We start from the raw sequence: 18,083 nt of genomic DNA, 5'->3' as shown, positions 1-18,083 counted from the left end.
CACGACAAATTTCTTTAAACCAGTATCATTTGTTTTATATTTTTTCTCAAGTGATTCCCAAAGTTCCTTGGTTGTCTTGCATATCACATAGACATTATACAACGAATCATTTAATGCATTGAGAATATAGTTTCTGCAGAGGAAATCATTATGATTCTAGGCATTTATAACCGTCAAAGTTTCTGGCTAGGCACAGTCTCACACATAACATTAGCCAGATTCAAAGTTGTCAAATAAAACAGCATTTTCTGTTGCCAACTTTTGAAGTCTCCGCCCTTAAATTTCTCAAGCTTTCAGAATGAGGTTTAGTTCCTGATTGTTCCATACTGTTCCAAGATTGTTGGAGAACAATTCAGAAATAAATAAAAATAATAGAACTTGAAATTCTAAAACTTTACTAACAAAAAATACTTGCAATACAAAATGAAATAACATAAATAAATACAGGAATTAAAATTGTACTAACTTGGTTTACACAGATAAAGGCTAGTACAAAAACTATATCCTTCGAATAGTATTTCCGTCTCATTCTTGTGCTTGTGGTTTTATGGCGTCTACTCAACCAGGATACAATTATCTAATTCTACAACCCGCACTGGATTATAGAATTCTGGCGAATTGCTTTGTGTGTTTACTCTCTGTAAGGTTTTGTATGGGAGAGATAGAAAGGAAAAATATGATATACGAAAGAACTGAGAATCTTCAGTTATATAGGCTATTTCGTACATTTTCAAATACCTTTTGGATGTATCTAAAACCGCACTACTCTTTCCAAATTGTTGTGTCTATTAATCAAAACATTTTCTTAATTAGTTTAATTAAAAACTTAATTCAAAATTAAAATTAATGAACTCTGATCTTGATTAATAATATTAATATTATGGTATAATTATCACAAGCCTAATCCACACAATTAGTGGCCCAAACCTCAATTTTCATTCCAAATGGTCCAACACCTAATCACTAATAAAGGTGACTAACCTAATATAAGGGCCTCTAGGGAACTTGAGTTCCCTGATGTGGGACTAAAGTAGCTCAAAACTCCAACAATGCTTATAAACTATGCATTTGCATGTACATGAGAATTGTGGATCACGAATTAATGATAACCAGTGTTGATTTTGGTTTTACAGTAGCTACTAATATCATCAATGAGCTGTGTTGATATTGAGCCACGTTCTTTTGTTCGTTGACGAAAAGAAAAATTATTGGCCAAAATGGAAAAAGGCAATTTCATTATAATTTAGTAAAAACGTGAAAAAATAGACTTATAGTACAAATCGTCAAATGATGTTGAACCCATAACGTTACATATTGACATTTGTAATACAGTGAAATATTACATGATATGACACCTGGTTCCTAGTTGAAACCTGAAATTGTTATATACTCTTTTAAACATGATTTCTCATTGTGAAACCCGTTCATTTCAGTGGAGATATATATATGCCCGAAGCATATCTCCACAAGTAAATCCCTCAAGTATATATAGAGGCAAATTGCTCTGTATAAATTCTAAAGGAGAATGTGTCATGAAGTGTAAAAAACCCCTAAATGATTCAAATTGCTTAAAGTAAGCCCTAGAAAGGTAAATCACACATTATGTGCTCAATACTAATAGATGGTATAAAATTGCCAAAGAGTACTTTCATTATATTGTTGCAACATACTAAATCTCTTGCAAGAGTTCATATAAAATTGAGACTCCTGAAGAGTTTAGACAGATTATAAAGTGTTGAAAGGAATATTGTCTCGAGCTGCAAATCGAACGATATGCCAACACAAATTCTTATCCACCAAAAGTTTATGGTATTAAAAACCATGCGGTTTGAAGATCATGAGTTGAACACTCAAATGGTTAATTAATTTTTAAGCACTAAGAAAAGGTCATTCATCCTCGTGAGGTAAATGATGAATTGATATTTGATCTAGAAGTACCTTATCTTAGTGAAGTATGTGCCTTACTGTATTTAGCACAATATACTGAATCAATTATTACATTTCATGTGGAGCACAATACCAACAAAATGGGTATTGCAATGAAATAAAGTTTATCTATTGATATCACCAGAAAATTATATGCATGTGCTTGTTTTATTCCAAAGAACTTACTAATAGCCATAGTCACATTGAGCAAGCAAAATCCAAATATCTCTCTAGTCTACATTCAAATCGCTCTCAGAAATGATTAGTATTTACATATGGAAATAGATTGATCATCAAGGAAACAAGCATTCAGTGCTACATCTTTATATCTCTTAGAAATACATGTGTATGGTTAAGACCTATGGCCAATCAAATTTGGAGCACACATGATTCACCTTCAGAAGCAAACACTCCAACTATTGCGTATTGGCTTAATGAAAAATTAATTAATTCAAAGCTTATTCTAATCAAGGGGAGATATCATCTTGGGGAGTGTCTAAGAGTATGTTACATTGGCCATATGAGCAAAGTTCTAATGAAGACAATCAATTAAAAACTTGTGGTCATCCAAGAAGGAGTGTTATAAAGTGGATGACCCACTTGAAGAAAAAGGCACCAACAGCCAACAAATGTTAAAGTTTTGCTGCCTGCTTTCACATTTGTTGACCTTAACAAAGAAGATAAAGTTTCTCTATATAAAGGCCTATCAGCATACAAATATGATAGAGAAGCATAAATACAATGTATTGTTTCCATTACTTTGTAATTTCAGTATGATAATAAGAGAGACTACTGCTACTACCCTGAGGATGTAGATACACTTGTTGAACCTCGTAAATATTGTGTCTTATTTACTTTATTCCACTGCACACATACCGTTGATTTCACAACATATTTTTATTTAACTTACATTCTTATGTTATTGTTACTTGTTGGTATTGTGTGATCTGATAAGTGAATAAGCTTCTGTGTATGAATATTTGCTATTAAACTTAAACTTGGTGGAGTTTGACTAGTTGAGATTTCTAGTCTTTTAAGTTTATATCTTACAACTATGTTTTTCATAGGTATCAAACTGTAACTTGTTGACTAGCTCGTCTAACTAGTCTATTGTGCAAGGTTTTTTTTTTTTTTTTTTTTTTTTTAGTTGTAGAATATTCTGCCAGCCTAATAAAATGTATTAAGAGTTGACACGGTTTGGATTGGTTCACTTTTGGGTACAAACCAAGACCCAAACTGATTTGCCTGAATTTCAAACCACCCCGAACCATAATGACTTAAACCGATGTAATCGGTTCACCAATATTGCTGTGCAGTTTGGTTCGATTTGGAGTTTATCACGCACATATTACTAATACTATATGAAAATTTCCAGTTATGTTGAAATTAATTATAAGAAAAAAATTATAAGCCTATCAATTCATCATCATACTACAAACTTCAAAATACTTTATCCCATAAGCAAAATCTAAAACTTTCAATCTCATCTCTAAAGTTTTAAAGTACCACGAAAAGATAACACAAAGTTTATATTATTCATTGCAGGCGAGCTGTGAGTCCCAACAATTGGTAACACAAGTGCCAAAAGATTTAGAGTAAACTTCGAGGCAGCAGAGATACAAAACCCAGATTTCACAACCAGCAGCACACAGAGACACAGAAGACAGGAAGTTTTTTCATTCATTGTCTCAAGGAACTCTTTTAAGGTTTATTTTACAGAACATGTAAACAACTTCCACAGTACAAGTCCATGCACACAGTATTACTCGGTTTCTATTAATACAGGAACCGCCTGCACCCTAGCCGTTAAGTTCTCCCATGGTAACAGGTAAGCCTCCAACTTCCGGTGACTCTGTATACGAAATGGAGATCAGCTCAGACCTAAACTTCTCTTCTCCATCAGTATCTATTGCCTCGCCATTCAACTTTCCAGAAGAGAGTTTTGAAGTGAGATTCTTCTCTGGTAAAGAGTACGAAATGGCAATAAGCGACTCACGAGTCACTTCTTCAGGAGCCTCCTTGCCAAGTCCTGCTTTATCCATAAAATGTCTGATGTGCTTGGTCTGCATGTATCCAAACATATCATATTAACCGGAGATAAGTTGAAAAATGGTGACAAGAAAATCGGAACAGACATTCACAAGAAGTTCCAATTACTACCACAATGTTCTCACAAAGTTGTTCGTTTTGCAATAGAAACGCATCCGAGAATCCCCATTCACCAACCAAAAAGAAACCAACAAAATTATGGGAGGGCTACTGGCCACGCTGCTTCAAAGATTTGTACTTTTTTATTTTCTCAGAACATAGACTACTTCAGTATATCTTGGCTTTGATAAAAGATGGTCGATTTTAAGTGTTTTCAGTCACAAAAGTTTACATGATATGGCAAAATAAAAAATTGCAAATCAACTGCTACATCAGTGTAATACAGCATATTGCACAACAACGGAAAAGGCCCCAAATATGATTAAATTAGAAGGGAAGCATAAGAAAACCCAAAATACAGAAGACTAGGAAACCGAGGTAAAAATGAAGATGATGTTGAAAAGATGCGGACACAAGGTAACAACTAGATTTCCAATTCGTCCCTCCAGGAAAATCAAAGGTGACAACTAGATTTCAAAGCCATAAAAAGTGAAGAAAAAAAAATACTGTCACGTTCAACAAAAGGGGCAGGGTTTCAGATTCTTCAGAATAACAGGAAACACAAAATAAACTTATCCCTTTCAAACACAGAGGGAACGGGCAAGCTTTGTGCCGATCAAATTCTGATTCCCGAAAGTGTAGAACCGGTATCATTAAACCGCAACACATAATATGAAACCCCAAGAAGCTATTGAAAATCATGCACAAATTCCACACAAAATTGAATGCTCTCAACATATCGGATTGAAACCAAAACCAATCCGCCACCATAAACATGCGATTTGAGGGTTTTCAGGCTTCATTCAGTTGCATCAATTATCACAAGGGTCAGTAACTAGAAGTTGACCGGGTAGAAGACTTAATTAGGAGATTATGAGGTGCTCATAATGCAGGTTTTGACTTCTGAATTGGAATGCAGGGTTACATCTTGGCAACCACCAACTTCTTTTTCATGAATTTTATCAAAAACCCTAATGGCTGGAAACCTATGCAAAAAGGGAGAAACCCAGTAATCTACAAAGTAGAAGCAGCTTCATCTTGAAGCTACATACCATTTAATCTTTGAAATTAACTTGAAATTATCACTTCAGAAAAAGAGAAAAGCATCTAAAAATTAAAATATTGAACTTTAAAAAATATGGAAAATCAAGCACCGACCCATCAAAGCGAGGAGAAAAACATGCACAACCCATGTCTTGTTCTCGAGGATGACTAACAAAAACAGATTCAATCGGCAGAACCATCTAAACCCAGAAAGAAATTCAAACATCCCAAGTTTCTGAAACAACATATGACCATAGAGACTGAGCGGAAGAAGAGAGAAATATAGAATCCCAAACAAAATTGTAGAGAGAGAGAGGACATACCGTGAAATCGGAGCCGCTTGAGGAAGAAGAAGGGGAGTTGGTGAACAGAGATTTATGAGTGTGTGTTGACCTCTCTGTGTACATAAATATATTTGTATTGTATCGACTCTGAATCCTCTATTTAACTTTGTTTTTTATTTAAAGAAAGAAAAAGAAGACGTTGCAAGTAGGCTCCAAAGAGTAGAGAGAGAAAGTTTTAGAGAGAGAGAGAGAGAGCAAAGCAAATACTGGCGCCTATTTTTCTCCGTCTTCAATCTTCAACCTTTGATTGGTTGCAGATATTGAGTTTCCCAGTTTGCAGATTTATTACCCCAATCAACTTTTTTATAGAAAAAAGTATTGTAATTTTGGTTTTGTACGTTATCATGCTCATGTGGTCTGACTAACAAATTGTTGACGAACAAATAAAAGGGCCTTAGTTACAAATGAAAATATGTTTTTTCTTTATTGTTATAACCGTAAAGAAACTTTTCAACGTAGAAGAGAGGAACTCACCTGGAACGGTGTAGTTTTATTGTGTTTGTCGTACCCTAAAATATATTACGTGTTTAGATACGATTACGGGGTCTTAGGATTCGTAGAAAAATGATCTTATCCTTTTACCTTATAAATGTTGTCCCTTAGCCTAGACTAGGTCTTGCTAGAAGTTTCTTGTCGTCCGATCCCTGTATGGGTCGGCCTGCAGCGCTCGCTAGGCCCAGCGCAATTAGTTCAATGTTTTTAATCAAAATTTGCGTTCGTTCTGACTCATATCAAATGTTTTTAATGAGGCATTTGTTGATTTGTTTCTGAATTTATACAGAGCTGTTGATTTATCCTCTGAACTTTAATTTTAACCGATTATTTCTTTGAATTTTTATAATGAGCTAATTTTTTCATTGAGCTTTAATTTTAGCTGATTACCTCTAAAAATTTTATAATTGGCCATGGATGAAAAATTGAATGAAAGTTTTTAAAATTTGAAGCTAGGGGAATTGGCTATTTATAAAAGTTTTGAAGATGATCGGCTAAAATTAAAGTTCTGGGAAAATTAGCTAATTATAAAAGTTCAAATGAATAATCAGCTAAAATTTAAGTTCAGGGAGAAAATTAGCAACTCTATACAAGTTTAGGGGACAAATCGACAAAATTTGTCCTTTTCAAAAGGGATTAACTCATGGTAATCTATATTTTCGAGGGTCAAAAAGACTAATAGAGGCATTTCTGCATCTTTTGACTTACATCGTGGGATTGATATCACTTTGTTAAATCTAAACTTAATTTTCTGTCTTAGCATATATAATTCGATTTTTAAGTTTAATGATAAAACAATATCAACTGACATGCATTATGCATTATTAGTTAGCACCAAACTTGTTGCAATACAACGTTTTTCGTTTCTAAACACCAGCTTTTCAAACAAAACAAATGTATATTGGTTTGGCAACAAGTATTACAGTCTCGTAGTGTTCATCTTTTTTATGTAAATAGAAGATTTTAGATAAGACTTATGCAATGACTAAGTTCAACATCAAGTTATTTACGAATAATTGCGAAGCTTAGCTTAACCTCCTTTACTTAATATCTTCTTATAAAAAAAACCCTTTACTTTATATATATATATATATATATATATATATATATATATATATATATATATACACAGATTCGTGACACTACTTTTTTTACACAAGTTTTTTGTGTAGCTCACTCCATAATATATTTCAACGATCTGAACCGTCTATCTTTTAGGTCTTCTCTCAAAGATCAAGTCTACCAAAAATCACCCAAATCTGAAATCAGATGAACCGTTTATCTTTTAGATCTTCTCTCAAATATTAGGTCTACCAAAAATCACTCAAATCTGAAATCATATTTAGGTTTAGGGTTCTTTTCTTTGTCTAAATTTTTATAAGAATGATCAATAAATGATATCCTAAAAGATAAATAATTTAAATCATTAAAATACATTACGAATTAGACCACAAAAACTTGTGTTAACAATTGTTGTTTTCTTTTACGCATGTGCCCTAAAAGAGAGCACCAAGTTAGGCCAACAAAAAGCGCGGAAAATACCAAAAATGCCCAACCTGACAACTAGAAGAAGACGATTTGGACCAAACTACTTGTAACCTACGAAAACACTAACAAGGAAAACAACAAAAGCAATTGCAAAGGCCAAGCGGAGGCAATGCATAGCAGAAAATACCAAGAATTACTTGTAAACATTTGTCAACTTTCTCGAACAAGTTAACAACGAAGGACGTAATCCATGAGGATAACTTCGCAAATCATGTACTTGATTACAAGGATAAGTTAACAAGTTTTGAGCCAAGTTAAAGTTTTAGTACTACAATCTAGTAGTCAGCCGTCTATAGCGTCGTGTAAATCCATGTGGACAACTTTGCAAATCCTGTACTTGATTACAAGGATAAGGTAAAAGTTTTGAGCCAAGTTGAAGTTTTGGCACCACTTAGTAATACGATCTAGTGACCAGCCGCCTATCGTCTTATTTTTAGAACAGTGCGTGTGCCATGACAAATACTATTCACAATAGGTGGAGAGTGGTAGAAAAAAGTCAAGGCAGTTCACTATTTAAGTAAATAGTGAACTGGCCGGTAAAGATGGTGAACGTGGGCTGGCCGTTAAAGATGGTGGACGTGAGTTTTGTACCACGAGAGGCGTTGGCAACGGTGGTGGACTTCGTGGATGCAATGTTCAATCAGAGTGATTCCGGCTTCCTGCTCTTGTAACCCAGAACAAGAAACCAAGGTAGAAAACAAATAACTGTAAATTTGATTGAACAGCTGATTACACATCTAGTTTCTAATTTCTTATTTCAAATTTTTGCTTATACATTTGTGTAAGACTACTTTCACAACTAGAAGGTGAAGTGTCAACTGAAAATAACCCAAACGAAGCCTGCTTCCGCTCGACCACATATCCTTTGCAGCAACAACATCAGGGTGAAAAAAGTGGCAAAAAATTCAAGGGCCTTGGTTACCGCCATCTCATCAGCCTCGTGATCTAATTGCGCCAGCTGTTTTGCTTCTTCGATTCGAAGGAAGCTCCATCCTTTAGCATGTCCTGAGCGTCAGTTTCCATTCCCAGTTTCGAAAGGGCGAGTGCCTGCATGTAGAAGGCAGTTGCCCACTCAGGCAAGCACACTTGAGCTTCCATGGCATCTCTCAAAGCTAATTCTGGTTGCCCGATCATTAAGTAGGAGAGCGCTCGCCTCACAAATATAGTACCCGAAGGAACAGACATCATTGAAACCAACTGTACAATAAAAAGGATCAGAAATTAAAAGACACATACAGATACAAAGGCACTAAGATTTTCAATTTTTTTTCTGGCCGAGTCTGCAAGTACTCGCGGTTCAGGTAAACTTCTTTTATTCAATTTTCTGCTGTCATCTGCTGCTCATATGATTTCAAAAGCCATAAAGGTATTGTAAGAGTTACCGTTCCATTCAATGAGTTTTACTCAACGTGCGTAGAAGATGATGAAAATAATTTCATGCAAGTCAAAGATGCTGTAAGGAACGCTATATCCCCATTTCAAGATTTTAATAAGGGAAATTGCTAACTAGACCATGACATCATAGGAATCGCATTATGCATTTGAAAGTAAAAGTAAATGTAAAGAACAATGGAAATTAAAGAAAAATACCTTAGAGTAGTGCTCCACGGCATTTTTAAAATCCTTGTCTCTGAACGCAATGTCCCCAAATTTCTTGGTATTCAACATATCTTGCACTTGTTGTGTCCACTCTTGAAATGACAGCTTTAGATAGAACACATTTCCGATGAAAAGGATCGTTATAAAAGGCCACAACCCACAAGCCTTTGAAAACAATTGTACTAACTACTAATTACATATTTTAATATGGCCGAATATATTTTGGGAGATGTTACAGAAGCTAAGAGAACACTGACGTGGATCAACTAAGTTTTAGGCAAAATTATGGCATTTGCTCACAAAACTTTATTTAATGGAAGAAGATTGCCTTCTTTCGTTCTGTAATATGGTAAGATAATCATATTTAAGTTTTCTATTTCCAGATATATGTGGTTCACCTACAAAGAGAAGATAAGAAACTCACTTCATTTTCTGCACCCTCTTCATCTCTGTAACCAGTCTTTAGCAAAATCTCATGAACTGCAGAGAGGTCCATCTGTACACAGGCCTTCCCAAGGGGAGAAAGTATGGTTGGCATCACCACTGGAGTTTTTGATAAACCCATTAAAACAAGTGATGCAACCTAAAATACCAGTTTCAACGAATGAACATATTAGTAAATATAAATAAAACAAATGAAGAAATTGCAGGACAAGTCGTCACAAAATATTAGTTTTCAATAAGACTTCGTAACTATTCAAAATACCTCTGTCTGCTTTTGAAGGGGGGATACTGCTGACAAAAGAAATGTGGTCTCAGGTCGATCTTTAGCCTCATATTGAAGACATTTTGAGGCCAATTCAACCAATTCAGTTGCATCTTCATTGGCATATTGTCCTTCTAAGGATGAATCCATTAACAATAACAAACTTTTCCCTCTTATGAGATCCAATGCCTAGAAAATAATAAGTTAAATCCATGAAGTAAGAAGTTGCAAGTGTCTCGTCTGCCCCAAATCATTAAAGGCGACAAAATACTATAATAATAGAAGACAGGCCAATGAACTTGGAGTCAAGTAGGCAATTCCAAGTAGAACAATAGTTAACAGCGTAGCTACAATCATGGTCTGTTAATGGGCCTTGGTGCTATTTTATTCACAACCAACTACACGGCCCTCAATAGCCTTCTCATGAAGAACATTAGGCTCAAACAATTGTTTGATATATTGACTGCTTTGAGAAAGACAGTGTATCTTGATAGAAATAATAAAATTAATGACGGTCTATTTTGTTTGTCGAGTCAGGCCCTTACACATTTGGTGCATCCATTTGGGTTTTATGTTTGTTTATTACTACTGCATTATTTCTGTTTATTACTACTGCATTATTTCCTTGTATTCCATGCTCAAGAATTTAGTTTTAATTCAACATGGAGATGGTGTAAGTACTCCTAAGTCTCCCATCCCTAGCTTGGGTATAAGTTATAACTCGTCTATAAGAAATAAATTTCAAAATGGGATAGAGTATACCAACGAAACAGACAATGCTTGTACCTAGTGGCGCTGCTCTGATAACCATGTTTGGAATGACAGGAAAATGCCTATTTAAGGAAACATTCTCGTATTACTTAAAATTCAAACCACTCTTTTTAGCATTGACCCCAACAACATATATTTAATTCTTTTTTGTTTTCCAACTGACAATCTATAGAGTGAATATGGAAGTGGAGCTCGCAATGACACACTCATCCTTTGTGTTTGGAGGAAATATAGTGGGGGTTGGCAACTACCACTGGCACCAGATATTTTACCCTTCTAACCCTTGTCAGCATGATTTGACAATAAAAAAAAAATTACATGATTGAACTAAAGAGTGAAACTGTCATGCTTAACCCAAAAAGAAAAATAAGAACGAAACTGTCATGAAGGTTGAGAAAGTACAGAAAAGTAAAGATAAATATGTGAAGAATGCATACGTGGCTTGGAGGTATATGTTTTCCACTCAAAAGGTCAAGAAGAACAGTCCCATAACTGTAGATCACACTCTCTGGAATGACCCTACCTGCAAAAACCAAACGTTTTATTGTGTAAAATGGATAATGGTATTTCCTTAGTGGCCACTATCAGAAACATACAAGAAATGATCACAGTCCTGCTACATTTTAAACTTTCGAGAGTTTGGATGGTTCTTTTTCTGCAAAATTGTATGATTGGAATGCTGCTGTTTTCTATTTTGTTGCTGTAAATGGGGTTGTGGATGTTCTATCTGTTGTAGTTGATCGTATTGGTGGGGGAAGCAGGTTTTTAGCTCATCAGGCTCAGTCGATATCTGCCCACACTGTCATTCTTCCTTTTTCCATTAATGAAATTTAGTTTCCTATCCATGAGAGAGCGCTGACTGACTTGTATCAATTATTAGCATTTTGATTTTTAACAAGACTCATCATGTAACAAAATCAAGCATTAGAAGCAGAAATAATTCCTCTTGTTTCAAACGAGACCAACTTCACTTCCTTTGGATGGAAAATGGAAGACCACACATAGGAGAATTAGATAATAGAACCGTCTGGGTCTTTCTTACATTGGTAAATGGTAATGCTCACACCATAGAAAGCACAGGATAACAAAATGTAAATTTTAGGGACAAAAGTTCACATCTTGATCCACTTTCTTGCTGTTCTAACTCAGACGTTTCAATGGAGACATCGAGACAGGTTCCAAGATTTACTTATTGGTCCCTTGATTTTAACGTCTGTGACAGCTTATTTGATCTTTACCTTCTTTTTTTAAATGTTTTCTTTTTTGTTTAATGTAAAAATCATTATTGTTCTTCCAGTTACTTTATATTCTGCTCTGATGAATATTACTAACCATGACAACATAATATCAAACATCACCATACTGAAATCTTTCCACATGCAAGAGTCTAAGAAACCTCCAGTAATGTATGCTAAACAACATGGCATACCTGTCCGCAAAAATTCAGGTGGAGTATAAGCCAAGTTAGTGCTATAGCTTTTACCATCTCGGCTATTTTTTATCAGACCAAAGCTAGATAACCGCGGGTCACCATCCTGTGATCCAGTCAAATATTAAGTTCAACAACAATTCAGATAAGTTCAATACTAACACCACAAAATATGCTCCCTTGATGTCACAAAAAGGAAGTTTCTTTTTCTAGTTCAATAAGGAACTACTTGATAATAAAGGGTCACAATTGAATCAGGGCATGAAACAGAACATGTAGAACCTCGAGGTTTCCCCTTAATCACATATTGGCTAGGCAGACCATTATTTCCTTAAAGTGAGAACCACCCAGGATGGCCAAGAGATAGGAAATTTGAAATTCAAATATCATTTGTTAGATTTGTTTCTGAACAATCTCTCTCAACGGCATACTCACTATACTCCGTCTGCTTTAATTGTTATTAAGCACATTTGTGCTAACTTGAACATGTAATGCACAAATGAAGACACATAAACATTACACGTGTAAAAACTACCAAATTTCAGTAAGCGCTAACCCTGATCTAAATAATTAGGCCTTGAAGTTAATGAATTACTAAAGCAAATAAATATGAATTTCCCACTAGCAACTTATTGTGTTGAATGATCTGTACCTCTTCCAAGAAAACTCTGTACGTGCAAACTACGGGAATTTCGGTAACCCCCAACCTTGGTTCCAATAATTGGGTTTGGAAGTCAATTAAACACTAAAGCACTGTGTTTGGATATAGCGTACCTCATCAAAAAGAACTCTGTATGCATTTAAGTCATGATACAGTTTTCGGTTTTCTGTATTGCAATGATCAAGGGCTTGTGCAATATAGTATGCAATTCTAACGCGCATTTCCCATGGCAATGGCTGTTTCTCCCCTATAACATATATTAGAAAAACTAACAAATAAGGGAAACCAAATTTAACTGTGGCTCAAAGAATGAACGCAAAAAAAAGCAAAACAGGAAGACAAATTGAAAACAAAATCTTAAGAGGAAAAAGAAATGCACAATCAAGTTATCCATGCTCAGTGACAATATAGAATATGCAAACAGAAAATAATTGAGCTCATCGTCCAAAAAAGCTAAGCCAGAGAAGCATAACCGTTACAATATGAGCTAGAACATTCAATTAGCCTAATTTTGGCAGCGAGAGACCTTCTATTTAATGACAGGACTTCAATACTACAGAGAGAAGAGGAAATTCGTCTGCACTAACTATCAGCTAACCCATCAAGGCATAGTTAAAACTCTTTCCTATGAAAACACATAAAGATTAAAATCCAAGCAGAGTGCAGGGAATCCTAATCTATAGAAATAGTATAAACAAACACCACTAAGTTAGGCTTCGGGATGTCAACGTAGTGAATCTAGCCTTTGCAAGGTCTGAATCATTGGTGACTTATTACTTTTAGACATTGGCAGAAGGTAGGATAGATGTGGGTGCATCCACCAGGAGGGGAAGCCTACAACTAAGACGCAAATTACAGAACATGCGAGTTACACGAATTCATACCAGAAAAGGACTATATCTAGTATCTACATCTAAATGCCTAGTGAGAGTTCTTGGACACAGATGACCATGCTGACTCACGATTGGAGATCACTTCACCTCCCAAGCATTTGCATTGAGTTACAAGTTACAACTAGAAGAATGACCAAAGCAAAACTACATTATATAATATGTCCCACCGCTATGAGGCTTAGAGAATACTAGCAACATTCATATTTTTATAGTTTATAAGCAAAAATACGTACAAGAACGATAGAAACATACAGTGAAAGAGGTGCTTGGAGAGAGTATCATTAGGCATGTATTCTGCCACCAACAGCCTCTCATCTCCCTCAGCACAACACCCAATCAAATTCACCAATTTTTTGTGCCTAACCTTGCCAACCCCAGCCGCCTCTGCCTACATCCAGATACAACACAAACACCTCCATCAGCTCAGAAACTCATACAGGCATATAAACACAAACACATAACATGCACAAACTCAGTGGACAATGGCATACCAAAAACTGATGTGGGTCGGGCCAAGACAGCTTAGAAAAGCGCTTAATGGCGACAAATCGATTGTTTCTTAACTTCCCTCTGTAAACAACATTGGGGGCCTTCTCCCCACTCTCAGAGACAATAAGTTCAGAGTTGAACCCATTGGTGGCAGTTCTCAGCTCTGCCAGTCCATACTCTTTGAATGCAGGAACAGCTTGTTCATCTTCCAATTCCACTTCATTGGCTTTCACACCATCATACAGATATTGGGCTCAAATTTCAAACACAAATCAATCATTTTGTTCATAATTTTCTATTGGGTTTTTGCTAAACACAAAAATAATCGAAACCCAGAAAGGAAAAAGAGCGAAACCTGGATCTGGTGGAGGAGGGGCTTGGTCGGAGGAAGGGAGGCGGGGGCTTTTGGACTGGAAGCAGCCCATTGATGAGAGCTACATGCCACTGCTCTGCTTCCTTTCTTCTTCTTTTGTGATCTGTATTAGTTGTTAAGTGTGGAAGTGGAAGTGGGAGTTTGGTCAAGTCAAGTGAAGGTGTGAAAATGGAGGTAAAAAGTCAACAACGAGGTTGTGGGGACGGAGAGAGAGTAAGTAATGTGGTGGTGGGGTTTGGGTGGTTCAGTTCAAACGTTCGCAAGCTGTTTGAGATCAAAACCCAGGGAGACGAGGGAGAAGCACATGACATACTGACAATGAGCACGTGTACCCACACGCACGCGGACTATCCACGCGCATTACAATTTGAAATTGTGGATAATAATTTATGAGCTCATTTTGATATACTTCGATGTGTTTTTAAAATAACTGAAAACATTTTTAGATAAAATATTTTTTAGTTTCAAAAGTATTTGAAATGTTTTCTACAAAAAACACTAGTTATGTGATTTTTCTAGAAAACACTTAAAGTGTTTTTTCAAAATTAACTAGAATTTTTACCAAGCATTGTTTCTAAACATATTTTCACCAAAAACGTTTTCCGTCATTTTAAAAAGCATATCAAAACAAACTCTATAGCTAATTTGAGTTGGGTAAACTAGAAGTCAGAACTCAATAATATTTTGAAGGTCATTTTTTGTACTATTTGTATTACTTATAGCCTTTATAACGCAATAATTACTATAAATAAAAGCACTGTATAAAGAATTACCCAACCCTTCACTCATTTTCTCTTCTCCAGCGGACCTTCTCTCTATTCTACTATCCCTCAATAATTAGTTTCGCAACACTTTACACATATTTAAAAGTAAAATTTAGGATTTGTTCACTCAAGTTTAGAATTTACCCACGAATTATAATTATGTTACAACCAAACATGCAGTACTTGTAACTTTTGTTATAAAGTCTGTTAGTTTGACGATATTGCACACATGTAGACCATGCATATCCAGAATAATATCTTGTTGAGGAATTTTTCAAGGTTTCGAAACCCCATCTCAACATTTATAAGTGGAGTACCGAACCAATGAAAATTGGATATCTGATTTTATTATTTTTTTTTCATTTAAACACACACCGTTGAAAGTTGAAACGTCAAGCGACATTTTTAACTTCGTTATACTTTTATGTTATCGTCAATAGCCTTAGTATTATATCAGACTTCGATTTCTCTGGTCCATCTTCTTCCTTGTCGTCTGAACATTCACAACCTGTCGTTGGAATCACAGTGCTTCTGCAACCCCATGTGTCAGTGGTGCCACAACAAGGTCATCAATGACAATTTCCCAGCGAGGAAACCAAGGCAAGAGGATTTTCTCAATTCCATCTTCTTTTTTTTACGACTAAAACTCGAGGTTTTGCACTTGCACCTAAACCTAGAAGCCGTTGTGGCTTGATTGTTTAGCTTTATTTTTTGGGATTTACAATTTTCAAGGCTAGGTAGAATTTGGGTTTTGATTATCTTCCTTATAATTGTAAATTTCAGTGCTTATGAGTTGTCCCTGTGGAGGCAGCCTTAAAGAATACAGATTCGATTCCACCCATGAAGTAATTTCTTGCTCCCTTTCCCAGTGATTCAAAAAGTTAGATGCTTTGTTTGGGAGTTGATCTGTTGTCCTAGTCTTTAACTGGGCTTGTGGCAGGTAATGACATTGACATTACACATAAACGGCCCAAACACACACCAAGTACAAAAGGTAAAATGGCCCCTTTAAACACACGTTACAAAGGAAGCCTGTGGGAAGAGAGATCCCGCGAACGACATCGCCAACAAGGACAAACACTGGAAGAACAAATAAGGGCCAACGAAGGTGGTGGTGCAAAAACCTGAGCCGAAGCTCTGCACACCCTCCCGTAGAAAAGCGACAATCGCAGTAATAAATGGTGGAGTCGAAAATAGGATTTGTGGAAAGATGATGGAGCCAGGTGATGAAGATGGTACAGGGGAAAGGAACGAATGAGATGGAGGAAATGAATGATCGAAATTTAACGCTCAAGATGGTGAAAACAGAGGCAAAAAAAGTAACAAGAATATGAGATCGTGAAGGGAAGATCGGGATGAAAACAGGGCTGGGATTATTGCAAAAAACAGTAGGAGAAATAAAAAGAAGAAGATAAGGGCCAATCAAGGGACTGCCACCAACCCTGACCATGGCAAAGGTCGGCGGGGACGCAGAAAATCGAAAACGAAAGTCACTCACACCGGTGAGAAAGGGTCTCAATAGAGGAGAGAATTTTTGTGATGCTTTTTAATAAAAGAAAACTAATGAAAATGGTTTGAAAACTTTGAATTTTAACGATAAGGACAAAATAAAAGGTAAAGTCAATAGTACAATGATTGATTTTTTAGTGTAAAAATATGATTTTTCGTTAAAGTAAACAGTACTGGAATCTTTTCGCTAAAATTTTCTTTTAATAGTGGGTTTAGTTTGCAAAGTGATATATCAAGGGTTACATGTTATACAAATATGGTCCAAATTTCATTTGGAAAGCAAGAATTTATACCAACAATTCCATAAGTTGGATTAAGAATTTAAGATAACAAAAACAACAAAATACTCATATCTTTGTCCCTTGTTCAGTTTAAACAAAAAGTTGAACTTCGAGAAATCAGTAAACGTAATCCAAGCTCAACCTAAATAAGAAATAAAACACTTCTACAAAAAAAAAAAAAAAAGTGAGAGAGAATAAATGAATAAAATACATTCTCTAGAATGGCCAAGTCCATTATGTTTTGTGATGCAAGGTCGACGATCATCATAGCTCAACATACACCTCTCGAAAACAAAGCCTTCTACATGCTTTGTATTTTGGTGTTTTAGAAAAAATTAATTTGACCAAAATATGAACAAAAAAAAGAACTAATGACTTTTGATTTTTGGCTAAACATATCAAATTCTTAATCACATTCTTAATCTGAACTTGTTCTTGTACAGACATTTTAAACAGCATATGTATCACAAGAAGAAAAAAAGTACCATCATTCAAAACGATTAGAAACATTTTTAAGTCGCCCTTAATCTAACGCCAAATTCCAAACTTCCAATCCATATAGTCTAATGTCAAATTCTGGAACTCCAACAAGAAATCATTGGAAACTTCAAGCCAAGACATCAACAATGAATTCGATCAATACCTAATTTAAAACAAAGGGTAATGGCTAAACACAATGCCTGATTAATTTTTACTTATATTTGTGCACGTTAATCTTAGATACTTTGGTAATTTTTTTGGTTGCTACATTGACTATTTTTAACACTATGACTTCAACATAGAATACCCATAATTTGGGATTTTCACTTAAAACCAAACTTAATTCATTGATATAAATGAAAATACATACCAAAAACTTGCTTTGACCCAAAAAAAAAAAAAAAACAAAAAAAACAAAAAAAACCAATAACTTAAATTTATCAAAATCCATTCATAAGCCCCGGATCCATCAGAACAACAATCCGTACTTTTCTGACACAACCTCGATTGTTGAAGATTTGGAGAAAAACAATTTCTCAAAGAATCCACATTTTCTCTTTTTTTGCATCTTTCCTCTCCACTGAAATTCATTAGGAACTTTCTTCGTTTCCAATACATGGTGATTG

At 35.4% G+C, this 18,083-nt stretch overlaps 1 protein-coding gene across 2 annotated transcripts; it reads right to left on the bottom strand.

Moving 5' to 3' along the window:
- Window positions 1-8,193: 8,193 nt before the first annotated feature.
- Window positions 8,194-14,765, bottom strand: LOC137734744 (serine/threonine-protein kinase BSK2). Of its 2 annotated transcripts, none has more exons than XM_068474020.2 (10): window positions 14,406-14,765; window positions 14,053-14,276; window positions 13,814-13,949; window positions 12,782-12,915; window positions 12,008-12,113; window positions 11,016-11,101; window positions 9,808-9,996; window positions 9,526-9,684; window positions 9,093-9,206; window positions 8,194-8,699 (listed from the first exon to the last, which is right to left on the bottom strand). In XM_068474020.2, the coding sequence occupies exons 1-10, from the start codon at window positions 14,473-14,475 to the stop codon at window positions 8,448-8,450; spliced, it is 1,470 nt and encodes a 489-aa protein (XP_068330121.2). In that variant the 5' UTR covers window positions 14,476-14,765; the 3' UTR covers window positions 8,194-8,447. The 2 variants fall into 2 exon arrangements, with proteins under 2 accessions (XP_068330121.2, XP_068330120.2); XM_068474019.2 differs by having other exon boundaries at window positions 14,053-14,303; window positions 14,406-14,725.
- Window positions 14,766-18,083: the final 3,318 nt, after the last annotated feature.

Source organism: Pyrus communis, chromosome 7, assembly GCF_041283825.1.
Source record: "Pyrus communis isolate YQ-2024b chromosome 7, ASM4128382v1, whole genome shotgun sequence".
Classification (NCBI taxonomy): Eukaryota; Viridiplantae; Streptophyta; class Magnoliopsida; order Rosales; family Rosaceae; genus Pyrus; species Pyrus communis.
This window is presented reverse-complemented; position numbering and strand designations above follow the sequence as displayed.

Coding starts and splice junctions, on each gene's coding strand:
- LOC137734744 (XM_068474019.2), bottom strand. CDS start 14,475: ATGGGCTGCTTCCAGTCCAAAAGCCCCCGCCTCCCTTCCTCCGACCAA. Junction 14,304..14,405: donor CCCTCCTCCACCAGATCCAG/GTTTCGCTCTTT, acceptor TTGAAATTTGAG/CCCAATATCTGTATGATGGT. Junction 9,685..9,807: donor CCCTTCAAAAGCAGACAGAG/GTATTTTGAATA, acceptor CTGGTATTTTAG/GTTGCATCACTTGTTTTAAT.